Source organism: Macrotis lagotis, chromosome 2 (assembly GCF_037893015.1).
Source record: "Macrotis lagotis isolate mMagLag1 chromosome 2, bilby.v1.9.chrom.fasta, whole genome shotgun sequence".
Taxonomy (NCBI): domain Eukaryota; kingdom Metazoa; phylum Chordata; class Mammalia; order Peramelemorphia; family Peramelidae; genus Macrotis; species Macrotis lagotis.
The window spans coordinates 19,896,489-19,923,490 of NC_133659.1; the positions used below are offsets into that span (position 1 = coordinate 19,896,489).

General features: G+C 49.0%; 1 protein-coding gene and 1 long non-coding RNA gene across 9 annotated transcripts in view; one reads left to right on the forward strand and one right to left on the reverse strand.

Annotated features, from left to right (window-relative positions):
• Positions 1–21,620, reverse strand: part of LOC141512407 (uncharacterized) — a 38,575-nt gene extending 16,955 nt beyond the window's left edge. For 5 of the 8 annotated variants that reach the window (XR_012475486.1, XR_012475482.1, XR_012475483.1 and 2 more), the window contains exon 1: positions 110–20,842. This is a non-coding gene — a long non-coding RNA (uncharacterized LOC141512407). The other 3 variants (XR_012475480.1, XR_012475481.1, XR_012475485.1) reach the window with 3 other exon arrangements.
• Positions 21,621–22,171: 551 nt separating this feature from the next.
• On the forward strand, positions 22,172–24,210 carry JUN (Jun proto-oncogene, AP-1 transcription factor subunit). Its single transcript, XM_074221314.1, has one exon. It carries the CDS (start codon positions 22,242–22,244, stop codon positions 23,190–23,192), a length of 951 nt encoding a protein of 316 aa, XP_074077415.1. The 5' UTR covers positions 22,172–22,241; the 3' UTR covers positions 23,193–24,210.
• Positions 24,211–27,002: the final 2,792 nt, after the last annotated feature.

Here is a 27,002-nt window from a genome sequence, read left to right on the forward strand (position 1 = left end):
GAGTCATTACCTTTCTCTAAGACTCAGCTCAACATTTCCTACAAAAAGCTTCTGCTACCATCCCCAGTTACCACTCAGGATCCCTTCCCAGCTTGTATATTATACTCACCATGAGGCTCCCTCCAGGGAACTATAAGCTCCCTGAAGTCCAAGCCTGCTTGGGTTTTGTCTTTGTATCCTCAGCTACCAGCACAATGCCTGGTATGTCAGTTTTTGTGGGGAGGGGAGAGGTCTGGACCTGTGATTTTGGGGGTGCAGGGAATTTCCAGGGAGGAAAACTCCATCTGCTGGTACACATCAGAAACCTGTCCATAATTTATAGTCTTAAAGAGTTGCCTAGAACCCTGAGGGGTTAAATTGACTGGATCAGGGTCACATCCAGGATGGGACAGAGGTCAGACTTCAATGAAAACCTTCCTGGGTTCAAGGGCAGCTCTCCATCGATTGTACCATGCTGTCTTGGACATAAGTTTTTCATAAGAGTTTGTGGAGTTACGTTCAGCTTTGGCCTTTGGCGAGAAGAACAGGATCCAAAGAGAAGAAATTCCACTTTTCTACAAAGTAAAACAAAAGATGTGTATTGTAAGCACATGTTAGCCAGGGAGGGATATTTTGGATGGGAAGTCACACAGAAGGTAAGTGGAATGCCCTGAACAACAGTATTGGCTTAATTTCCAAGCACTACACAGGGTGCTTTTGATACAAAGATGAAAATGAATGGTTCCTGCCCTCTTCAGAGTTTACATTCTATAAATTTGCACTCATATCCTAATATGAACAGGAAGAAGAAATTGGGCAAGATTTCATTTGGGAAACTGTCGGGTGCTTTCAGTGATCGCAAGCTGCTTCCTGTTGTAAAACTCATCTTCAGTATTCCAACCCTCTCCCAGAGTCACGGCACAGTTCGTGGAACACCAGAAGCTTAAAGGGAAATAATGTTGAGAAACAGAAGCAGGCTTCAGAACATCCTCACTGATGACTTGGTCCTGAGGAAAAAAAAGTCATCATCAAGGACGTGTCCTTGCAGAAACAGAGGTGGGTCAACCGGGTAATGACAGAAAAGGACAAAACTAGTTTTCACAAAATGATCTGGCAAACAACAAGGCCTCTGGTGGGCTGGGGAAACACCTCATGAGAGAACTGATAAAAAGACACAGATGTACTTGTGAATGGCTAATCAACATCAAGATAATGGGTCTCCAGAGAGGCAGCATGGAATAATTTTTTGAATGCTAGACTTGGCATCAGGAAGACCTGGGTTCAAAACCCAGCTCAGATACCTAACAGCTCCATGGCCCTGGGCAAGTCCTTTTCCCTCACTAGGCCCCAGTTTCCTCACCTATAAAATGAGGGTTGGGGCTCAGTACCCTCTAAGACCACTTGAGATTCTAGACCTATAATCCTATGACAAGGATTGAAGTAAGTCTAGATTCTTCCCCTTCAGAATAGAAATCAACTTTTAGTTGAGCCTAAAGATAATGCCAATTGCCTCATCTTCCCAGTGTTAGAGTTGGAAGGGGGGGGGGGGAAAGGGCCCAATCCAATTTTATATGAAAAGTGAGGTATATCTTCCAGATCACCTTCTCCATGGGTAGGCTGACATGATGCCAACTGAGTTCTAGCTAGGTAAGAAGCCACAGCAGTATTCCTGTATTGGTGTAGCTTATGTTTTCCCACAGTCTATCCTATGCTTCGTCAAGGTCAAGAAGGGGCTAATTTAGAACTATCAGAAAGCCAGCAAGGTAAACTCTAAAGACCCCGTGACCCTGGAATGCAGAGACCTGGTTTCAAATCCTGGTTTAGTCACTTCTACTTATATGACCTTGGACTAATCACTTAAATAAAATCAAGTCAATATTCAATCACTTATCAACTATGCCCAAGTGCAGAAGATGAAAAGAAGGGGGGGGGGTTAACCTCTGCCCTCAAGGAGTTCAATCTAACAGGGAAGACAATAGACAAACAAGTACGTACAAATCAGAGATGATCATGAAAGGGAAGGTACCCAGATTGGGAAGGATTGGGGAAGACTTTCCATAGAAAATGGGAATGGGATTTTAACTGAGCCTTGAAGGAAGTCAGGGAAGCCAGGAGGCAGAGATGAGGAGAGAGAGAGACTTCCAAGCATGGGGCTAGCCAGAGAAAATGCCTAGAGCCAAGAAATCAGTATGTTGGAAGAAAAGCGGCAAGCAGACCACTGAGGAATCTCAGAGGAGTGTAAGGTGTGAGAAGACAAAGTGGCAGGAGGATCCAGGTTATGTTGGGCTTTACTGTTTTTTGGGGGTTTTTTTTTAGATTTTTGCAAGGCAAATGGGGTTAAGTGGCTTGCCCAAGGCCACACAGCTAGGCAATTATTAAATGTCTGAGACCGGATTTGAACCCAGGTACTCCTGACTCCAGGCCAGTGCTTTACCTACTTCACCACCCAGCCGCCCCTATGATGGGCTTTAAAAACCAGAGGGTTTTATGTTTGATTCTGAAAAAAATAGAGAGCTGTAAGAAGACAGAACTGGGTGAGATGGTCTTTGAGTTCCTTTCTAACTCAAGTTCTAGGATCCTAAAACCTTTGTAACCTTGGGCAAATCACTTAACTTCTATGGGCCCCATCCTCTTCTTTTCTAAAATGAAGGAGCTGGGCTAGGTGGCCCCAGGAGCCATTCTCAATCTAGAGCTACAATCCTCTGCTCTTTGGTTCCAAAGCTCTTTGTACTATCTCATGCTTTTCACATGACTCAAGTCATAAAAGAGCAGGTAGAAAACAATTCATAGGGTCATCATTTTAAAATTGGAAATTTAGAGTCCAAACTTTCTATTTTAGAGATGAGGAAACTGAGTCCCAGAAAGGAGAAATGATGTGCCCAAAGTGACACAGAATAAGTGTCCCCGCTGGGGTTTGAAAACAGGTCTTTACTAACTCCACACTGTGTTCAGTCCTTATATCAGTGGTGTCCAAGCAAAGTTAACATTGTCTAAGTCCTTTATTTTGTTAAATACTACCCAATAACGTTTAATCTGCTTTGGAAGTCACTTGAGAACACTGAGAAGCAATCTGGCTTTGAATCCTCTGCCTCATGCCCCCAAGCTGCCTCTCTCCAGACTTATAACCTTCTTTCAACTCACTTCCCTATTATGATGATCAGTTTACTCATCTACTAATTCAATGAAGAAATCATAAATTTGGAGTTTAAGAGCTCAACTAGGCCATCTCCCATTATTTTACAGAACTGAGGAAATTGGGAATTGAGGCTCTACTTCATAGAGATTTGTAGATACTCTCTATATGGAAATGTTGGTTCCATTTAAAGTTTGTTGAGTTCAGAACAAAAGAGGGACAGAGACAGAAACAGAAACAAACAGAAAAAGAAACTGAGGCCAAGAATGGTTACATGACTTACCCCAAATCACAAACAAGATTCAAAGTGAGAGTCAAGATTCCACATTCAAAGCTCATTTCATTATCATGCTCCCTCTAAATGTTGAGTTTATGGTTTAAATGTAAAATTACTGGAACAGATTTAGAATGGGAAAAGTCCTAAAAGGTCACCTTAGCCCAGTACCCTCATTTTAGGAAACTGTGCCCCCCCCCAGGAGAGAAATGATGTGGGCACAGTCAAGTAGTCTCAAAAATACTAAGTGGTAGAAGTCTGATATGAACTCAGATTCTTTTATTCCAAATCCAATCCAATCCAATTCACTAAAGCCTAGTGCCAGAGAATCCTACTCTAAACTCCCAGATCTCTTGCTAACCACACCCCCAGAGGATGCTATGTAAATCTGTGAATCAGCCAGGTAACCACCTACCTACTGGAGGAGGTTGGGGGGTGGGGGCAGAGTGGGTGAGGAAGGGAAAGCAAAGAAAGGGTTAGTGAGGAAAGGATGAGTCACAGCTGCTGGGGTTTAATCCTTTCTGTTCATATCCTGGGAGCGATTATGTTTCACACCTCAGCATTACTTTTAATTTATTATGCTGCCAATTTTAAACCTCAGGTGATCTGTTATTGACCAAAAAATCCCTTATTAGGTAAAATTCATAAAATTTTAAAACCTGTTTAATTCACAAAGTGGCTTAGAGCAATAGGTGTCTATTACAGTTGGGTCCCACCACAACCATCAGAAAAAAAATCCTTGTAAAGGGCATGGTCACCTCAGAAAACAATATTACTTCAATAATAGTAGGAGGAGCTGAAACAACAGCAGCAAAAAAAAAAAAAATAGGAGGGGGAGGGATGAGAAGAGGATGAGATGATGATGATGATAATAATGATGATGATGATGATGATGCTTCCTCTAACCTTTGTTTCCCTTCTCCCAAGGAAGAGCTGCTCCCAGAGCCTCCTTTTGGGGGAGCCAAGTTTCATTTCCCTTCCAACTCTGCCTGGGGAGTCTCCAGATTTTACCACCAAGCCAGCCTCCTCCAACACCTGTCCCCTGTCTTTTTCTTTCTCTGTTACCTCCCCATCCCATTAAAATGTAACTTCCTGGAGAGCAAGATTTATATTTTGGTTCAGTATTAAGCACAATGCCTAGGACTTAGTATGTACTTAATAAATATATGTTGCTGATAATGAAAATCACTTTTAATAATATTAATAGGGGTGGCTAGGTGGCGCAGCAGATAGAGCACCAGCCCTGAAGTCAAGAGTACCTGAGTTCAAATCTGGCCTCAGACACTTCATAATTACCTAGCTGTGTGGCCTTGGGCAAGTCACTTAACCCTATTGCCTTGCAAAAAAAAAACTTTAAAAAAATAATACTAATAGCAATGATTTATATTTCTAAAGTTCCTTATTTTTGCTTCCAGCTATGTTGCTGGTTAGATACTGGTCTATTGAAACATTTAATCACCAGACTCATTGTCATCCAATCCAACAAAAATGTACTTACAATGTGCAGCAGACCCTGCCCTCAAATGAACATTTTCTTCTCTGCTTACAATCTCTCAGCCCCAGTGATGGCTCCTCAGCATCTCTCACCTGTTGTTTGGATTCTAGCACATTCATTTTCTTCTCCCCATTCATAGGACCCTTGATTGTTTCAGGGTCTCATCCTTTCTCACCTATATTGGCCTCCTTATCAGTCTCAGCCTCAAGTCTCTCCCCTCTCTAATTCAAAACTGTCAAACTTGAAGCCTCAGGGCACCTATGGCTAGGCAACACCCCAGAGTTCTACTCAAAGCAGATTAGACTGTGATTCTCGGAAATCCTTAACAAAATAAATATAAACATAATCAAACATAGACAGTGTTCATTTGTGGTTTTCAAAGTCAATATGGAGCTCCTTTCCACTGCCCAACTTGGCCCAGGTCTGACCCTGCTCAAAAGGCTGCTATGGGTCCCTCCTGGTCCTGGATAAGAGCCTATCTCTTTGTTTTAAAGTTCATCATGACACAGTTCTGTTCTAATTTTCCAAGATCATAGAACATGAGTGCCCAACACAAAGTCTATATTTGCAGTCAAATGATTTTTTCTGCTCCATGTGAAAATCCATATCTGATCTCCATCTCTTTGTACAAGCTGTAACCCCCTGCCAGAAATGTAGTTCTCACCTGTCTTAGAAACCCAGCTCCCTTTGTGACTCAGCTCATTTCCTTTCCTGAGCCCTCTAGCTGTCTGGTGATAAAAATTACCTTGACTTTTACTTAATGAAAAGTTACTGAGTAACTGTAATGAGTTATTTTACAGCAACTTGTATATGCTAAGTTTTTGAAAGGCAGAATGTCCTGATGATGGGTCCTCAGTTGGAGGAGGAGGATGTTGAATACTTTTGAAATGGAAGAGGTAAAATCTAGGGTTCTGGAAAGTGAACTACAATGGAGGAAATTAAAGAGTTTCAGAAATCATGGCTTGTTTTCAGACAAGAGAGGGTCTGATTTTCCAAGCTTGGAGCACTTGAGTATGTAATATCTTTCCACCAACCTGGATATTTCGTGGATGTGTATGAAGATCATAAACCACTCATACAAACACACTCAGGATCTTTCCATCCTTGAATAGTTTTCAGCTGCAATGATTTGATTTCTGTCATGCCTATAATCTATGAATTGTATATAAAAGTGAATTGGGAAAAATTTAGGGTAGACACTCTCCACTAAAGTCCTCTTCTGATGTTTCATCTTGCTGAGGTTAGAGGGTCTCTTGAATTCTCAGAGGTTCTGACAGCAGACAGCTGCTTAGAGAGACAAACGAGTGCAGAGGAAAGAACACTCATCTTGAAGTTGAAGGACCAGTGTTTATTCCAATTACTCTGCTCTATCATTCACTAGCTTTGTGAGTGTAGACAAATCCTCTCTGGGAGCCTGTGCTACCTTAAATCAAAGTAATTTCTTGTAACAGTGAGGAGCAGATATAGCAGCTGGGGAATCCTATAACTAGATGACTCTACTGTCCCTTCAAACTCTCAACTCATGGTCCTATAGAATTTTTTGGACCCAGGGAACTCATCAAACCATCTATCAAGGGTGTAAGGGTTGAAGTCTGCATTATTGAAGGAAACACCTACTATGTGCTAATCCCTGGGAATAAAAGACAAAAAAATAAGTTGTCCCTGACACCAAGAAGCTTTCCTAATGTTAAGAGAGTCAACTTATATTTTATAAGGGAGAGGTACTAAAACCTGCAGGTTAGGGGGTAAAGGAGGCTGCCAAAAAGGGAAAGGCTCCCCTGACTCTATGTCTCTACCATCCCTTCAAGCTCTAAGTGTATGGTTCCATGAATTTCTTTAACCCCAGAAACTCATTATACTATCTAGTTGTCTATCAAAAGGGCACAGAAGGATTTTAGTCTGCTTTGTGGAAGGAATGGAAATGTGTTTCACAGTTGATTACCATGAGTCCAAACTCTATGCATAGAGGTAAAAACTAAGACAGTCTCTGGGATCATTCTCAAGAGTTCACATCCTACAGTGGGAGACAACATGTATGGGAGAGCTTTGCCTTGCAGTAGATATAAATGTCATTGTCTGACCCATTCAAAGGGTATAACAACAAGATAGACGGTAAGGACCAACTGACCTTAGAGGGCAAAGGCAAATAAATGATAAGGGCCAGCAGCTGAGCATCTAACAAGAAGGACTACAGTTGGTGAGTTCATCCAAGCCGTGTGAGCTCATGTCCCCTGACCAACGGCTACTAGGGAGTACTATTGAGGCACGGTTATTTCAGTGGAAAGAGCACTCATTCTGGAAGAATAGAAGTGAGAAAGGGAGAAAGCATCCATCCAGAAGGCGATCCCCAAAATGGTGAGAACTAGGCAATGGGGAGCACTACTAAGACAGGGAAGCCTGTTCTTATTGAGGGGATTGCAGGCAGGGTGGGGCACAGGTGGGGAAGCTCACACCTTGTCTTACACACACACACACACACATTGTAGTCTTATTTCAGATCACCTGACACATAAAATATGTCTGGGGTAGGCATTTTTCAACAAGGGTAAGAAGAAGAAAATGCCCCCATTGTGTAGGTGTGGACAGTCTTCATAAAATGTTGGCACATTGTGAAATATTTTCCATTGATATGGAAATCTGTCTCTGATGCTTCAGTGTGGTGTGGAGGTGACCCAGGATTCTCAAAGCCTCTGTCAACAAAGCAAGCTCTGGCAGATCCCACCAAACTGGAAAGCCTTCAGATGCCTGCTCAGCCCCAAACTGGGCATGGCTCCTGCGGAAGGCTGGCCACCCAGGGTCGGCCGGCGCCCCCACCAGGCCAGTGGAATTCCAAACACTTCTCAGTCCAATTTGAGCAGGCACGCCCCAATATTTGCATGTTTACAAACAGTATCCAGGTATTGCTCTTCTCACAATTCTGTGCATCATAAACCATAGAGCCCTCCAAAAGAGAGAAACTAAAGGGGGGGGAGGGGAGGCAAAATAATCCCCTGGAGTTTCCTAAGAAGGAAAGCAGTATAAGACTTGCTCTTAGAAAAAGGTCACTTTGGGGGCTGAATAGAGGGGACCAAAGAGCTACAAAGGAAGCAGGGAGAGCTATGAGGAGGTGATGCAATAATCTAGGTAAAAGGTGAAGCTAACTGGAACCAGGGTGTGGTTGTGTTCCAAGAGAAGGGTCCAAAAGGGAAGGATGTTGTGGAAGACGAATGAATGAATGAATACTGAACGTTCCTTTATCAATACTCCTCTACCAGATATAAAGTGTTGTGCTAAATGCTGCAGAGACAACGAGAAGACAGTCAGTGCTCTCAATGGGTTCACATTTTAACAAAAGGGGACAATTTAGAGAGGACAGTCAACAGCAGGGACGATGTGATGGAAAGGCCCTCTGATTCCCAGGGTATAACAATAAAAATCCCAGGAAGCATCATCTTTAGGGTCATTTAAATTGACAAAAGATGGGGGCTGGGGAGAAGGAAGGGCTAAGCATTTATTCCAAGAATTTTCCTCCTAATTAAAATCACGTCCATTCTGGTTGGACCATTTGACAGCCTGTAAGGTCTGTGGGGAGGAAGAGTTTCTTTTCCACAGCTTCAATAGCCACGGCTGCTGAGGAGGTGGGGGCTGTGGCACCTACAGAGGTTACTCCTTTGGAGAAGGAGCCTGGGGCTTGGGACATGGGAGATGTTATTTATTCTTGGGGCTCTCAAGCTTAGTTACCTGGCAATGGCAAGATGTGGAACCTGACTGCCCAGAGAGCAGACCCATACCAAAACAATCGTGGAGCTTTTGCTAGTAGGTGGCTCAGTGGACATAGAACTGTACCTAAAAGACCTGAGTTCAAATTCAGCCTCAGACACTTACTAGCCAAGTAACCCTGAGCAGGTTGCTTAACTTCTCTTTGCCTTTATCCAAAAAAAAAAAAAAAATGACAAGAAAACCCAAGGGACAGTACTGGTGCGTGGGGTCATGAAGGGTCCGACAGGACTAAATCGTGGAACAAGTGTACTCAAGAGTGATTTGTGATTTCCTCCCAGCCTGGGACCTTCTCTTTGTTTCTATTTGTAATCCCAGTGTTTACCACAGGGCCAGCGCCATAGTAAACATTTAATAAATGCTTGTTGATTTGTTGATTTAAGATAAGAAATAGTGTAGTGTGTGGTGTCCTAGAGAGTTGTTGAGAGTTCCACATCTCATATCCCAGGATGTGTGTGTGTGTGTGTGTGTGTGTGTGTGTGTGTGTGTGTGTATGAGAGAGAGAAGGATAAATGATCAACAGATGAATATCAAAACTGAACTTGTGTGTAAATGTACAAATATTATTTGTACGTGTATCACAGGTTCAGTCTATCTTGATCCAGATATAACACATATGTCTATGGATACAAACATTCCCATTGACTTCAGCCGTTCTAGTCTCAGATAAGACACCCCAAATGCCAAGATGAGGCAATTCTGAAGAGTGGCCAGATGTGACCCTGGAGGCCTTTCTGAGGGGCCCTGGCTAGGTGGCCCTGAATCACTCCATAAACCCTCAACGACCCCCGGAAACCTGGTGTTGCTCTGCCTCAGCCGATTGAGTTTCTGCCATGGGAGTCCCCTATTCCAATGAAATCACAGTTTTGGCTCAGTTTTTCTGGGCAACAATATCTATAGAAGTCATTGCTTCTTAAATTCTTAGTTTATGTCAGGCCCTGTGGTAGGGCTGAGCAAAAAAAAAAAAAAGAAGAAGAAACAAGAGTGAGGTAAGACCTGCCCCCACAGAGCTTCCACTCTGGGAAGCAGGGCCCTTCAAGCCAAAGACAAAGTGGTATCATGTAATGTAAACACATTGTAAGTAGGGATTGTTTCATTCTTTATACTTGTAGCCTTACCTAGGGTCTAAAACAGTATCTGGAACCTTTTCTGTTCAACCATTTTCAGTCGTATCTGACTCTCCTTGACCCCATTTGGGGTTTTTTTTGGCAGAGAAGCTGGAGTGGTTTGTCCTTTCCTTCTTCAACTCATTTAACAAACGAGGGAACTGAGGCAAACAGGGTGAAGTGACTCGCCCAGTCACTCAGTTAAGAAATATCTGAGGCCAGATTTGAACGCGGGCGCATGCGCACACGCACGCGCACACACACACACACACACACACACACACATACACACGCACAGCTGACTCCAAGTCTGAGAGTCTAGCCACTGGGTCACTTTGCTGCCCCATAGCTGGCTCATAGTAGGTGCTTCATACATAACTCCTGAGGTTGGGGAGGGAGATACCAACAACTGGGAGAAGAAGGAAATAACAAGACTCTACCTGATATTTAGAGCTGCCTTCAAGGTCTGCCAAATGCTTCACCTCTGTTATCTCAGGATACTCACAACAATCCTTCCAGGTCAGGCTCTCATTATCCCCACCTGACAGAGGAAGAAACTGAGGTTCATCCGGGTCAAATGCTCCACAGCATCTCCCAGCTAATAAGCAGTGTCTGAGGTGAGAGTCAATCAATTACCAAGATACCATTTTCAAGCAGCTCATTAAAAGAAAAAGATAGTAAATAAACACTCAATTAGTATTTCCTGGAAGAGATTAGAGGAAGGGAGCTCAGGAGATCTCCAGGTGGGCCAGCAGGGAAGACACAGATGATCCATCCCCAGGATCAATTCACTATCATCCAAACACCAACATCACTAGGGTCACCGAGGGCAAAGTTCAGCCTTGACCCACCCATAATTACCATCTCTGACCACCATGGGGGGAGGGGGAGGGAAGCACTCTTCCCCCTTGACAGACAGGCCCAGGCATCATTACCAGCTTCTCAAAGTGCTGTTAAGCCACCCACCTTGCCTCTTGAGTGGGCAGCAATTAGGGTAATTAGTGTGGTGATGAGTATCCTCTGTAGTCATAAACATGCCCCCAGCAGAACCTGAAGGACCTGCTTCTACCACCATGGTCGTTTCCCATCCTGAAAGTCGACCTTGTCATAGAAGAGCCAGGCCCCCCCCCCCCCGGGTACCGCTACTCTAAGAAGGGCCCAACTCTAGGGCATACAACTCAACCACAAGGACCTCCGATGTACTAGGCCCAGGAGAGATGAAGAAGACAAAAATGAACCATCCCTTGCCTGCCCTCAAGAAGCTCATAGTCTAATGAGGGGAAAAAAACATGCAAGAATCATGTACATGCAGACATCCACAGGAAAAACTGGAGTTAACTCAGAGGGAAGGTGCCAGGAGACGTCTCTTGGAGAAGACTTGATGGACTTTCAGAGGACTTTCTTTTCAGATCCCAGCTCTGGCAGTGGCTGTTTGTGTAACTGTGATCAAGGAAACTCCCTCTGCCTCAGTTTCTCCATCTTCAAAAGGAAAAGGGTTGGTTGCGTGTCCTCTCCATTGTCTCCAGTACTGATTTGTATACTTTTGGGCAGAAATATCCACTCTTCTCTTGATTATTAGGAGAGAGCAACAGAAAACCCTGGGAGTAGCATGGGCTGGAGCTGGTTCCTAGGCCTGCCTCACTGGACTATATATCTCTCATGCATTTTGGGGAACAAATGATAGTATCTTGTGACAAAGACTCAAGGAACACCAAGGACATCATGACACAGAGCCAGGCCAAGTGTGGCATGATACACCTCAGGGCTCAAGATGATGAAAGAGGGAGGGAGGGGGAAGTCTTAAAAGAGGATAGAAGAGTCCAGTCCATTCATTTTTTAGTCAAGAAACCACCACCCAGGAAGGGTTAACACAAGGAGTCAGCCTCAAAAGCAGTATTTGAATTCTTATCTTCATTCAGCCTCTGCCTGAAGACATTCCCTGTCCCCAACAATCCTGAGTGAAGGGGAATTCATTCCCTTCCCAGGCAGATCATTCCTCTTTTGGACGTTTTGGTTTGGTTTTCTTCTGATATCATCTAACTTTCCTCTCTGTCATTTCTACTCATGTTCCTGGAGCATCCTCTGCTCCCACATCTTCCATGGCTCCCTTTTGAGTTAAGTTCAGACTCCTTCATCTGGAATTCAAAGCTTTCTACAGGTGGGCAGCACTACCCCTCCTCGGACTTGTATTATGGCACCATCCACAGGAGAGCCACATTAGACTATTTTCTGACCCTAATATAAGCCCAGGATTTCCCTGCCTTAGCTCTTGATATTCCTGGGGTGCCTTCCCTGGCCCAATTTGGTGACAGAATTACTACCCAACTTTTTTTTTTGAGGCAATCAGGCTTAAATGATTTCTACATTCCTGAGATCACATAGCTAATAAGTGTTTGAGATCTGATTTGAACTCAGGTCTTCCTGATTTCAGGGTCAGTACTCTATCCACTGTGCCACCTAGATGCCCCCTAATAATGTTTGTCCTTCATTTCCAAAGAAGACCACAACATCATGGAGGTGATAACATGACAAGCACATGAATTGGATTTGAGTGAGGGGTGGGTGTGCTAAGTCACCTGCCTCACTGTCTCCTCCACAGCCATCTGGGTCCAATGGTCATCTATAAACCAGGCTGACTGGAGATGGTTCTGGTTACAAGGCAATCAGGATTGAGTGACTTGCCCAAGGTCACACAGTTAGTGGCAAGTATCTGAGGCTGGATTTGAACTCCCATCCTCCTGCCTCCAAGGTCAGTGCTCTATCTACTGCACTGCCTAGCTCCCAAAGACCTTGCGTTTGAGGAAGAGACAGGGGAGATGGGTTCTTTGCCCCCTCTAACAGCACCCACACCAGCAACAACAAAAATCATTGGAATTTATAGATCAATGAGAGGTTTTTGAAGTACGTCCCTTAGATCATGTGGAATACACTAAAAGTATTATTACCTGCACTTTACAAATGAAGAAACTAAGACAGGGACATTAAGGAGCTGCCCCTCGGGGTCACCCAGCTCTTCCTAACTTCAAGCTCAGTGTTCTTTAGTATCTGATTTCCTGACCAGGTTGTGATCTGAGGGCAGGAATCTTGTCTGATCAACAGTCTGTGGAGTCCAGAACTCTACAAACAGAAGACATTTAACAACTCCTCATCAAATGAATGACCACACTATTCCATTATTCCTCTGGGAGTCCTGGGAGGCATCTTCCAGTAGACACAGCAATGAATAGAGGAGAAAGAGACTGGTCTTGGCTCTGGAGTCTGAGACCCTTGGTGCTGGTCAAGTCCCCTTCTATGGGGGGCTTTCAGTTCCCATCTCTGCAATAGGATTACATCATGATTTCTATTTTCTTTTTCTTTTGATTTTTGCAAGGTAGTGGGGTTAAGTGACTTGCCCAAGGTCACACACATTATAGATATATTTTCAATGATTCTTATTTCTCCAGCATTTAAAGACAAAATGTTTGCCTTAATACGAGGATCAATATTGCTCTTAATTCCATTTTCCAGAAGAGGAAAAAGGATCACACAGTCATTAAGTATAGATTCAAACTCAGGGCCTGATACTTGATCCATCATCTTTTGCTAACCATGGATGCCACGCCGGTAGTGCTTTCAGGTCTCTGGAGCACTTCACATCAATTTTTCTCTTTTGAATTTCCCAACAATCCTGTGAGGAGGGGGTTCCTCACAGCCTTCAAGTCTCAGCTAAAATCCCATTTTTCCTGCTCTTCCTAAAGCTCAGGGTCTTCCCTCTGAAGTTATCCCCAATTTATCCCAAACGCATCTTGCTTCTTAAATCTAATTGTTGTACGCTGTCTCCTGCATCAGGAAGACCCATGCTCCAATGTGACCCCAAGGTCACAACCTCCACCTGCCTGTTTCCTCAACTGCAAGCCGGGCTTCATAGGAGCACCTGCCCAGTAGTGCTGCAGTTGTGAGGACCCAAGTGAGGTGACAGTTGCCACACAGTGGGTGTTTAGCCATGTTCCTTCCAGCTGTGACTTTTCTCACAAAGCCACTCATCTGGACCACAGGTCTTCAAGGTTGCCTGGGGTGTTGTCATGGCCTGGGGCCCTACAGCCTCATCCCAGGAGGAACCTCAGAGATGTCAACTCCTCATTTTACAGAAGAGGCAACCAAGGCCCAGAGAGCTCAGAGATGGAAGGGGGTCCTCAGAGGTTCCCCAGTCAGCATTACTTTAGAGGGAGGCTATTTGCTTGAGGTCACACAGGTAATAAGAACAGTTAATCTTCATAGAATGTTTTGCCTTTTGCTTCACCCACTCAGAGAGTAAGCTGGGAAGACCAAAGTTCAAATCAGGCTTCATACACTTACTGGCCAAGTCACTTAGCCTCTGCCTCAGTTTCCTCATTTGTAAAATGTGGGCACCTGTCTCTCAAGATTGTAGTGAGGATCGAATGAGAAAAATAATTACAAAACATTTATTTAGTACATTATTTAGAGCCTGGCTATCATTATCGCCATCGCCATCTCCTCCTACCATAAGGCTTATGAATCCAAGTTTATACTCTTCCGAGATAACCTGCTGGAGATCACTGGGAGGCACAAAAGCCAAGATTCAAATCCACTTCCTAACCCCATTTTTAACATGTGTTACCATATTTTCCTGGGAAGGTCCTACTCCTCTGAAAAGGGAGGGATCATGAGGGTGGGGAATTCCCAGAGGAAGAGCCAGGAGAAGGTGGAGCTTGAGCTCTGTCCCTGCCTTTGGGGGAGGGATGGTTACTAGTCCCTATCAACATAATCAGCTGATTCCAGTTTTATCTCCCTTCTTTCTCAGATTTGGTCTCTAATTCCCATGCAGGAAGTCAGAAAGCAGGGGGAAAGAAAAAGAAAAAATGGGAAATACACCTCTTATATGACTGAACACAGTTCAGAGATTAGCTTTCCAGTTAGCCAGGCCCAGAGAGGACATCTGGGCCTCCACCCACTGCCCTGCTTTTACAGTGGAGGAAGCGCATGGCCCAAGGAGGTGAAATGTCAAAGGACACCTATGTCGTAGGAGGGGGTGGGATCAGGGCTGGAGCCCAGGTTTTCTGATCCAAGCCAGCCCCTGTGCCACACTGCCCTCCAAGAAGAGCAGGTTCCCTCTTCCTAGAGGTCATCAAGCAAAGGTCAACTGCCAGATAGGCTGGAGAGATCAGACAGGAGTTGAACTAAGGGGCCAATGGCCTTTCCAAAACCAGGATTAACTGCCCAATTTGATGGGACTTCTAGGTGCCTGAGTGCACTGGGCCAGGAAGTCAAGAAGACTCATTTTCCAGACTTCAAATCTGGCTTCAGACACAGCCTAGCTGGGTGACCCGAGCAAGTCAATTAACCCTTTCAGTTTCCTCATCTGTGAAATGAGCTGGAGAAGGAAATGTCAAACCACTTCAGTATTTCTGCCAAGAAAACCCCAAATCGGGTCAGGAAGACTCAGACATGATTGAAGACAAGAAATTCAATAAATATGTATTCAGCATCTGTGGGGTAAAACATCAAGAAAATGAATTTCCCACAAAGGGGAATTGATTGTGTGGCCAGCAGTAGGGATAACAGGTGTCAGCCAGAGGACAGGGATCTGAGATTAAGAGCTCCAGAAAAAAGAAAGGCTCTGGTAGGCTGGGGAGATTTCCCCGCTGGAAAATGGGGGGGGGGCAACATTGAAAAGATGAGGAAGCACGGTGAAGAGGGTACTCCTTGTTCTCCAGCCTCGGATCTCCAACTCAGACCTTGGGTCAATCCAATCATGATCCAAGCTAAGAGATCCAAGGTCCATTGGCGGCCCGAGACCCTGCTCCTATAACCCAGGCATCTAGAACCAAGACCATAAAAGGTCTTGTTTTTTAAGAGACATGTGGTTTGTTTGGGTTCCAAATAAGGTAAGGGAGCCTTAATCTCCTCAAGGTACTAAAGCTGCTGGTCTTTGTTGACCAGCAGGTCAGAGATAGAGGCATGAACCTTTGGACCTGACAGCCTCCCCACCCCTGGGGACTGGCTATTCTCAATTCCTGGTCCAAGAGAGCTGGGCTATTAATAAAGGGCCTGTTAGTATTCTTGCTGTGGTTAAAAGAAAGTTCTACTTACTTTCTTCCAAGAATACAACATAATCCAGGGCAGCTAGGTGGCACACTGGCTAGAGCACCGGCCCTGGAGTCAGGAGGACCTGAGTTCAAATCCGACTTCAGACACTTAATTACCTAGCTGTATGACCCTGGGCATGTCACTTAACCTCACTGCCTTGCAAAAAAAAAAAAAATAGAATACAATATAATCCAGCACTGCTATATCGTGTAGAGGTGGGGGAAGGAGTATGAACAAGATCACGAGGTCCAGGGAGGGAAAGAGCATTCCCAATTTGGGACACTGGGGTAAGCTTCCTGAAGGGAGGGGCCCTCAAACTGAGCTGCTCGGGAAGTTCCAGAGTCATGACATGTCCCCAGAGATATTTTAATTGTCTGATGAGCTGGTTCATAAGGATTTTGGGTCTTTGTTATTGTGAGGAAGACACTTTTCCAAATTTGAAGCATAGGTGTTTAAGAAAGAGGAAGAGGAAGGGGAAGAAAGAGGAAGAACTGGAGAAAAAACAGTCCATGAACTGAAACTCCATGTCAAAGTTACTGTCCCTCAACCCAGATTCCCATCTTTCCTGGTTCTCTCTGAGAGTCTAATAATCTACCTAGAATATAAACTGCATGAGGACAGAGATCCCATCTTACCCAAACTCTGAATTTCCCCCAGAGGAGCACAGGCCTCCAGTCATCCTAGTGTCTGTTTAAGAATTGCCTATTTGTCCGTTAAAAATCTCATCTAGAAAAAAGGAGGTGATAACAGCACCCATCTCATAGAGCTGTTGAAAAGATCTATCAGCAAACATTTAGTAAGGCTCTGCTACATAGGTTCCAGGCAAGGTGCTGAGGGTCTAAAGATCTGAAGGAGTTGAGACTGGTGGGGACATTCAACTGAGATCAGTGTATACCATGGAAACAATGTGAAGACTAACAGACTGCCTTCAGTGTATGTGTGTGTGTGTGTGTGGGGGAGAATTGTAAAAACAAACTAAATAAAATCTTTTTTTTTTTTTAGATTTTTCAAGGCAATGGGGTTAAGTGGCTTGTCCAAGGCCACACGGCTAGGTAATTATTAAGTGTCTGAGATCAGATTTGAACTCAGGTACTCCTGACTCCAGGGCTGGTGCTTTATCCACTGTGCCACCTAGCCACCCCATAAAATCTTTCTAAAAAGGAAAAAAAGAAACTGGGGGGGGGGGTAAGCGGACAGCATAATGCTGTATTTTCTAAGTCGTTTGCTCATAGACTCTCTGAGCTAGAAATGACTCCAATGATCATTTCCTTTGACCTGGATCTGAGAAAGAAACCTGCATCTCCAGTCCCTCACAAGTGATCTCTTCTTGGAGACCTCCATCAAGGAGGAACCTCTCTCTGCCCAAGGAGGTCCAAACCTTCTTAAAGAGTTTGTTTTTCTTTAACAGTCACCTTTCATCTGACTCTCTAGAACTCCCCCTCACTGCTCCCAGTTTTGCCCTTAGCTTTGGGGCCAACCAAACAAGGTTAACCCCCTCTTCCACGTTCCATACACAGAAACAGCATGTTGCTTCTTTGTGACGCTCCCCCCACTTGAGTTTTCTCTTTTCCAGGCTGGCAATACAAAAAACCCTCCACCTTCTTCTTTCAACCCAGGAAACCAACAGACATTTAGTGTCTTCCTTTACTATGTGCTGGTCCTGGGGTCAGGAGAAGCAGAAAACAGTTCCTACTCTTCAGAAGCTCCCAATTACTTTGGGGGGACCCAGCATGGGATCAACTAGGGATAGTGACAGAAGGAAGGCATTAAAGAAATGGCTCCTTGTCAAAGCGGGGATGTGAGCACTTGGATGGGCCATTCCCAACTCACCCACCATCCAGTCAATGGATGATCTACCTGAGGTCTGCTATTCCCATCCTCTCGTCCTCCTGCTCTTCAGGCCTTGAGCCACAGCAATGCCCTCCACTGTGGGGGGGAGGGAGGGGCAGCTCAAGGGTCTGGACCACAAAGTCTCCCTCCCACATGAGGCTGTGAGGTGTCAAGTCACTCAAACCAGCCACAGTTTCTCCCAAAGTTAAGTAAAGTAGTGGGACAAAGAGGTCTCCAGTCTTCTCCTTAGTGCTGACATTCCATGGTCTTTTGTTTTTGCCAGACAGGGAATGAGACAAGACCCCCTTGGATGAACTCTGCAGTTCCTTTCCAACTCAAAAGCGAGGAACCATCCAAGGCTTCCTGCTCTCCAGAGCTGGATAGGAATCTGCCCAGAAAACAGGATCTAGATGAGCATACTGGGGAGAAGTCACTAGCTGACCACCACCCCTGCCATCTTGACTTCTGCTGTCACCTTTGTGAATTCTCAATTCAAAGAAAAAAAAATTTAAAAACCCCAGATGGGGGCGGCTAGGTGGCACAGTGGCTAAAGCACAGGCCCTGGAGTCAGGAGTACCTGGGTTCAAATGTGGTCTCAGACACTTAATAATTACCTTAGCTGTGTGGCCTTGGGCAAGTCACTTAACCCCATTTGCCTTGCAAAAACCTAGAAAAAAAAAAAGCCCAGATAATTAAAGACAATTTATATAGTACCTCCCATTTCTGACATTCTGCATGTATGAATCTGGAGATTCATGGAGAAGTGGTTTAACTTGTAGCATTCTAGGTAACTAAGATAACAGAGAAGATGTTGCTGTTGGTTTTCTTCCCTTCTCCTTCTCATTTTACAGATGAGGAAACTGAGGCAAAGAGAGTGAAGTGACTGTCCAGACAGTAAGGTTGGATTTGGACGGGGAAGATGAGTTTTATTGATTGCCAGTCTAAAGCTCTTCCCCACTGTGCCCTTCAGGGAAAGTGCCAACCTGCATTGGCAGATTTTCTATGCCAGTTCCAGATGTACAATCCTTATCTCTACAGAGCATTTTCAAATTTGCAAAATCTTTCCAGGCATTTATCTCATTGGAGCCTCATAATAAGAGTATGTTTAGTTCCTATTTTACAAATGAGCAGCGAGGCTCAGGCTCCCACAGCTCAGCATCCAGTTCTTGTGGACACCAAGTCCAGACTCTCTTTTGTCCATAAAGAATTCTGGCATAGATTTACAGAATCCCAGGATGTCTGAACCGGACAGGAATCTTAGAGGTGACTTAGTTCAGTAGTATCATTTTACAAAAGAGGAAACTGAGACCCAGGAAGGGGAGGGAAGGGGAGTAGTCAATGGTAGACTGAGGATTAGAACCCAGGACTCTTGACTTCCAGCCCAGGGTTCTTCTCCTCTTCCCTTCCCCCAGCCTACATCATCAGCAGAGCCAGAATCTGAATACAAGCTTTCTCCTGGTCAGTCCAGTCAATCACTTCAGAGCTCCACTGACCTCTCACCCACTAACCTGTTCTAATTCCAGGAAAACAGACCTTGCACCTGTCACACCACACACCTTTCTCCTTCCTTGTCCAGCCCTCCCACAATTTGAAACAGTCATTAGAGACTGCTATGATGGCCAACAGCACAGGTACTTTGACCACACTCCAAACACTGGGGCCTGAGGAGGAAGGGAGTGGGGATGGGCAAGGAGTAGCAACGACAGGATGATGAGTATTCTGGAACAAGGGACTAGAATGAGGTTCTAGGGTCAGTTCTTGTGCAGCCTGGCTGGTCCAACCAATCCCTATGTGATCTGGGGCAAGTCTCTAGGTTTCAAGGCCCTCCCAGTAAAACGATGTAGAGAAAGTAAAAAGGGTCCACGGTGGGTGGTCAGTTTACAAAGAAAAAGCAAACAAGTCCCTGCCCTCCGGAGGTTTACATTTGAATGCTGGGGATAATTTGTTGATTTGAGGAACAATAATCTTTTAGGAGAAGGGACTAGCAGCTGGAAGAGTTGGGGAAGGTTTCTTCCCTAGGGAAGTCTCTGGTTCAAATTCAGCTCTGTGTTAAATGACCCTGCCCTCGGTACTCTGGCTTCCAATCTCCTTGTCTGTGAAATGACTGGAGGATAATGAGATTGTTTATAACAAAGGGGAGCTGGGGGCACCAGGGTGCCCAGAGCCTGAGTCTGGAGGCAGGAAAACTTGGCTTCCTCAGTTCAAATCGGACCTCAGGTGCTTAGCAGCTGGGAGGGCCTGGGCAAGTCACTTAGCCCTGTGTTACCTCAGTTTCCCCATCTCTAAAATAAGCAGATGAAGGAAATGGCAATGACTCCAGTATCTCTGCCAAGATGGGTTCTCTAGAGGAAGATGCAACAACCAAAAAACCCTATATAAGGATCCCTGTCCAATGCATACTGATTTAGAAAACCACAAACTACCATTCTCTATGTTCTATGGTGCTTGTTCCTTTGTTAAATCGTTCCCAAGGACATCGGAGTCAGATCGGGAGCATTTAGAGCCACCTCCAGCCCTGGGGCTCACTTTGACACCTCTCCTCCTAAGGATTAAGTGAAAAGACCAATAGAAAACACTGGCAATCCCCCCTCCCCATCTCCCCTCTGGCACATTTTTCCTCCTCATCTCTGCCTCCCGGCTTTCTTCTAGTCCCAGACTAAATCCCACTTTCTGCAAGGCGCCTTTATGATATGGGCTTTCCTCTGTGGATTGTTTCTGATACATCCTATCTGAAGCTGGGCGCTCCTTGGCAGGAAGGAACCTTGCCAGCACACAGTAGGGGCTCGGTAACTGCTTCTTGCCCCGGTGTGACTTTGCAAGTGTTTAAGCGATAAACTCACTGCTAGCTCTGAACCCGAGAACTAGCCATCCTTCCACACTCCTCCTCAAGCTTGAGTCTTACAGAGGAAGGCAGAAAAGGAACTCTGGTGCCCCTTTCATCCAAGAGAAGGGGGATGCCCGGAAAGGGAAAGAGGCTTTCCCACGCAAGGATCCTGTGGGTGACCAATTGGTCCAGTTAACTCCCGGCCACGGGGGCAGCCTGCGGATGGTGATGGGTGACTCGGCCAAGGTCTCGGTCCCTTCGTGTTGGGGAGAATGCTGCCCTGCGCGGCGTGGCTGGACCTCCACCACCCACCCGTGTCCTCGGGGACCCGGCGGCCCTCCTCCCTCTGCCCCGAAACACAAACCTCCGAAGCCCGGTGCAGAAGACCCAAGCCCCCAGCCTGCGCCCCCCTTCCCGGCGGGGGCCGTGGCCTTGCCTCGGGCTCCTCCCGGGGGCGGTGCTGCTAACACCCGACGACCCCACTCGGGGTGCTCCAGGGTGCCCACGCCCCCAGCGCCCCGTGGAGGCCCGCGGCCCGGGCGGGCGGCGGGGGGCGCACCGGGCCCAGGCGGGGGGGGGGGGCTCGGCCGGGGGGAGCCCCATCGCGGGCCCCCTGTGGGGGTCGCTGCCCGCGGCCTCCGCGGACACCCGGACACGCGCCCCGGCGCGCCGCGGGGGGCCGAGGAGCACGTGGAGGGGGCGGGGCGGGGGCCGGGCCCAGGCCGCCGCCCCTCCCCCGCCTCCCCGGGGCCGCCGCTCCGCGCCCCGACCGGCCCGGGACGCCGGGGTGTTGGGACGGCTCTCGCGAGACCTCCCCGCGCCCGGCCCCGCCCCCGGGACCCAGCCGCCTCGAGGACCGTACCAAGGAGGCCCGGGCGCGGGGGGGGGGGGGGACGCGGGTGCGCCGGGACGTTGGGGGGGGGACGCTCCGCTCTGCGGCGCGCCCCGGAGGCCGAGGAGACGGTCCGGACGCCCCGCGCCTCCGGGAGCGCCGCCGTCCCCCCCCCGCCCCCCCCCGCCGACCCTCGGAGCGTTCCCGCCTTCCGCCGCCCCCACCCCCACCGAACCTAGACTGGAGCCCGCCTCCGGCCGAGCCGCCAGACCGCCGTCGCGAGACGGGCCAACCCCAAGACGTCAGCCCACAATGCACCGGGCGGGCCGGGGCGGGCCCGGGAGGGGAGGGGGAGCGCGGGGAGAAAGAAGGGCCCGACTGTAGGAGGGCAGCGGAGCATTACCTCATCCCGTGAGCCTCCGCGGGGCCCGGGAGAAGAATCTTCTAGGGTGGGGTCTCCATGGCGACGGGCGGGCCCGCCCCCTCGAGGGCGACGCGGGCCAATGGGAAGGCGCGGGGGTGACATCATGGGCTATTTTTAGGGGGTGACTGGTAGCAGATAAGTGTTGAGCTCCGAGCCGGAGTCGGGCTCAGAGTTGTACTGAGTGTGTCCGAGACAGCCCAGCCGGAGCGGCGCGGGACGGGCCAAGCGAGCCAGGCAGCCGGCCGGCCGGGCAGCGGGCAGCGGGCAGCGGGCGCGCAGGGGGCTCGCTCGCGGGGGCAGCCGGGCCCCCCGCTCCGGACCCGCCGGCCCACCGGGGGCAGCCGCGGCGCCGGGAGCCGCCGCCGCCGCAGCGAGGGCCCAGGCCCGGCCGCGGCCGCCCCGTCGGGAGCCGGGAGCCGGGAGCCGGGAGCCGGGAGCCGGGAGCGGGCGCCCGCCGCCCGGGCCGCGCCGCCGCCGCCGCCGCCGTCGGGGCCCCGTTCTATGAGCGCCAAGATGGAGACGACGTTCTACGAGGACGCCCTGAACGCCTTCGCGCAGCCCGACAGCGGCGGCTACGGCTACGGCCAGGCCAAGGCGCTGAAGCAGAGCCTGACCCTGAACTTGGCCGACCCGGGCGGCAGCCTCAAGCCGCACCTGCGGCCCAAGAGCGCCGAGCTGCTGACCTCGCCCGACGTGGGGCTGCTGAAGCTGGCGTCGCCCGAGCTGGAGCGCCTCATCATCCAGTCGGGCAACGGGCTCATCACCACCACGCCCACGCCCACGCAGTTCCTGTGCCCCAAGAACGTGACGGACGAGCAGGAGGGCTTCGCCGAGGGCTTCGTGCGCGCGCTGGCCGAGCTGCACAGCCAGAACACGCTGCCGCCGCCCGCCGCGCCGCCCGCCGCGCCGCCCGCGCCCGCCGCGCCCGCCGCCTTCGGCGCGCTGCACAGCGAGCCGCCCGTCTACGCCAACCTCAGCCCCTTCAGCCCGGGCGCCGTGCCCGCCTACGGCGCGGGGGGCCCCGCGGGCGCGCTGGGCTTCGGGCCGCCGCCGCCCGCGCCCGCCGCGCCCCCCGCGCCCGCCGCCGCCGCCGCCGCCGCCGGCCTGCAGCACCCGCGGCTGCAGGCGCTCAAGGAGGAGCCGCAGACGGTGCCCGAGATGCCCGGCGAGACGCCGCCGCTGTCGCCCATCGACATGGAGTCCCAGGAGCGCATCAAGGCCGAGCGCAAGCGCATGCGGAACCGCATCGCCGCCTCCAAGTGCCGCAAGCGGAAGCTGGAGCGCATCGCGCGGCTGGAGGAGAAGGTGAAGACGCTCAAGGCGCAGAACTCGGAGCTGGCCTCCACCGCCAACATGCTCAGGGAACAGGTGGCGCAGCTCAAGCAGAAGGTCATGAACCACGTCAACAGCGGCTGCCAGCTCATGCTCACGCAGCAGCTGCAGGCCTTCTGAGCCCCCCGCCCCTGGACCTAGCGACTGTGGGCCGGGGCCGCCGGCCCCCGCGCTTCCCGCCTTTGTAAGTTATTGGCCCGGCTCCCCGCGGCCCCCGCCCGCCTTGTTTGTAAATAAGAGATGTGGCGCCGCCGGGAGCCCCGCCCTTTGTAATAAAGGATATAATTTTTGTACGCTTTTCGTTTCTGACACTTCCACCCGGGACCGAGCGTATTTGAGGAAGTCCAATAAAACTGTGCCAGCCACCCCCGCCCCCACCTTGCCCGCCTCTCTAGAGTTTGGGGGGAGGGAACGCGCCCCGGCCTGAAGACTCCCTCCTCCGGGGCTCCTGCCTGCCGAGCCCAGGCATCGCCTCGTCCCAGCAGCCGGGGGGTGCCTCGCAGGACTTGTGTAGACTCCCCTCCTAGGAAAAAAGTGCTGTCTGCTTTGGGGAAGGGGGGACCCCCTCTGACGGCGCAGCCGAGGGTAGCGAACCCCACCTTTTAGGCATCGCCTCGTCCCAGGAGTCGGGGCCGTTGGAGAGCAGGGGCGCGGAGACTGGGCTCTTAGGATCTCGGGACTTCTTTACCGTTCCCCCCCAGTAAAAGCGCTCTCTGCTCCGGGGCAGCGGGGACCCCCTTCTGACTGCGGAGCTGACACTAGTGTACCCCGCCTCTTAGGCGTCGCCTCGTGCCAGGAGTCGGAGGGGAGGGGGCGCGGAGACTGGGCGCAACATTTCAGGACTTCTTTAAACTTCCTAGGAAAAGCGCTCTCTGCTCTGGGGAAGCGGGGATCCCTTCTGACGGATAGCGTACCCCGCCTCTTAGGCATCGCCTCGTGCCAGGAGCCGGGGGGAATCGGAGAGGAGGGGGCGCAGAGACTGGGCTCTTCCCGTTGCAGAACTTCTTTAAACTCCCCTCCCCAAAACAGCGGCCTGCGGAGCGGAGGAGAGCGGTACCCAGGCGCCCGCTCCCGCCGCGGCCCGGCCCGGCCCGGCCCGCCGGGGGCCTCGGGCCGAGGACGGCCACAGCTCGCAGCGCAGCGCCCGAGGACGCGGCCGGAGCGGGCGGGCGGGACGCGGGCTCGCAGCCAGGGCCACGGCTCCTGCCGGCCCCGGCGTGACTGGCCGCGGGGCTGGGCCGCGCTCCCGCCGCGCCCGCTCCGACCCGCGGCCCCCGGAGCCCCAAGGGGCCCCGGGCAAAGGAAAGAGGGTCTTTGTTCATGCATATTCATGGCAACGCCGTGGGCACAATAAAAACCATTCACTAACCCTTTAGAGATTGTGACTCGCTTTCCCTTCGAAGTTTTCTTCTTCGTTCACTCCGCTCATTGATTAACCAATCAGAAGAGGCCCTGAGCGCTGTCGGCCTAATCCGTTCCTCCCAGAAGCCGACAGGGAAAAGGGTGAAGAAAAGCCCAGCCTTGTATTTTCCCTAGCACCTGCCGGAGGAGGGGCCCTTTGGGGAGACAGTTTGGAAATAGTGCCTGCTTGTTCTAGGAGAAACTGAGGCCCAGAGAGAGGCGGTCCAAGTCAGAATCCCTGCTCTAATTCCTAGCCAAGCCGGCTGCCTCCCAGGGTCAACGTAGGGAAAAAGCTCCCCTGCCCTTGTTCTAATCAATTTTATTTGTTTTCCAATTACATGCAATGGTAGTTTCTACCGACCATTATTTTCAAGGTTTTGAGTTTTATCATTTTTTTCTCCCTCCTCTCCCTGCTCCCCTCCCCCCCCCACAAGAAGACAATCCGATAGAGGCTATAACCAATTTTAAAAGCAACGTTTTTAAATATAGCTTAGCAATTCCCCTATTTGGCCACATTCCGATACCCCAGAGGAGAGAATAATTGTATTTTTTTTCCCCCGAAGCAAGCACCCGTGATATCTTGGGGGGAAATCAGTTTGGTAGACAGGTATTTTAGAGGTTTCCCTGTTTGGAATTTCTCAATTAGCTTTTATTTACCATGATTATTGAAGGACTAATTTCATAAGATAATCATCTGAATGTCCTGGAAAGATTAGCTGGAGAATCCTAACAAGGAAGGAGATGATTAGGATGGAAACTGAAACTCAGCTTTGGGGGTTAAACCATCTCAAATTTTGTCTGCAGGGAGATAAAGGGAGGATAGAGCTAGCATTTAAGTAGAGGGCTTTATCCATAGCAAAGTGTTTCAGAGGATCCTGGAATCGTAGTCCTAGAGTTAAAAGGAACCTGAGAGACCCCTGAGTCCAATTCTCATTTTTTTGAATGGTGTCTTCTTCCCATTTTATAGATAAGAAAACTGAGTCTCCGACAGGAGATGTATGAAACAACAACACAAAGAGAGGGGACTCTGTGAAACTTGCCTCTCGAGACTCACTTGGTTGATCTCAAACTGTAAAAGTGATCTAGAAAAAAGATCTAGAACCAGGAATGGCACTTGGTTTACATGAACTGGTGAGAGCCTCACAATAAACCCAGTTTGGGAGATGGGGAGTGAGTGAATGTGTTATCACCCCCATTTTACAGATAAGGAAAACCGGCTCTGATGGGGAGAGACAGAGAGACTGGCTGGAGATCACATCACTAGGAAGTGGTGGGGGCCAAGTTTCCAACCTACATCCTCTGGCTCTGACTCTGGGACCCTTTCCGTGATAGCAATAGATGAGCATTTTGTATCGATTTAAAGTGTACAAAGTATTCTTCCCTGTGGAGCAGCCCTGTAAGGTGGGCAAGTACAGGCAAGACTATCTGATCTTTGTCCATGAGAAAATCGGGGCTGACTTGCTTCATGTCACATCGCTTGTCAACCAGAGCCCAAGGTGCTGCGTTTCCTTCCCCAGAAATATTGGGTTCCAGATCCAGAGTCAGAAGTTAGGCTAGTGCCTAATCCAATTCGTTTGGCAGAGGAGGAAATGGTTAATTGTTTCCAAAGGTCAAACAACTCAATCAACCAGCACTTATTAAGTAATTACCATTCCTCAGACATCGGGCTAAGCCTGGGGATACCAAGATAGGCAAAAACAGAATCCCTGCCCTCAGAGATCTCTTACTCTAGTGACAGCCGGAAAATAGAATAAAGGAACATTTGAACTCAGATCCCTCTAAACTAAATCCAGAGCTCTTTCCCCTCTATCCTACCCTGCCTACTTCTGTGACCTCCTATACCCATTTGCCTTTGGGCACGTCACTTCCCATCTCTGGGTCCCAATTTTCCCCTTCTGTCACATGAGGACATTACATTTCCTACCAGTCCTTAGTGTGAAGTTTAAAGACGATAAATAATTTCATCAAAGCCACTGGCTTGATGAAAGGCAATATTCTTCCTAAATAGCAGGAGGGGAGATCTGTACCAGCCTCCTGGCTTCAAGACAAGTTTCTTTCTTCTTTCCCCTGGGCTAGTCCTAATCCAGTCGCCTGGGATGGCCCCCAAGCTGCTCTTCTCTTTCTCTGAACCTTCCCACTTGGGGTCCCCAATCCCAATAGGTCGATGGTGGCCTCTCTGATGGTTGGAGATGCAGACGGTACATTTGCTATCAGATGCAATGCACTAACATTCCCTAAACAAAGGGTTACTGGGAGACTGCCGGTGGCTGCCAGCAGTAAATTTGCCCATGTCAGCAACCCGGAAGGTAAGTTGATTTTGACCATATGTAGGAATAGGCAGGAGAGGGACAAATACTACTGCTGTGGGGTGGGGCCTTGTGGAAACCAAACAAGAGTCGACTAGAAAAATAAACAGGCTGAGCAATTAATTACCTGCAAAGGTAGACGAAACCCCAGACAAAACTGTGTAATGCTGAAAGGTCACACCACTCCCCATTCTGCTCTAAACTCCTGTTAAAAAAAAAAAAA

What these genes read in the sequence shown, in the direction of transcription:
- JUN (XM_074221314.1), top strand. Translation starts at nt 22,242, where the DNA reads ATGAGCGCCAAGATGGAGACGACGTTCTACGAGGACGCCCTGAACGCC.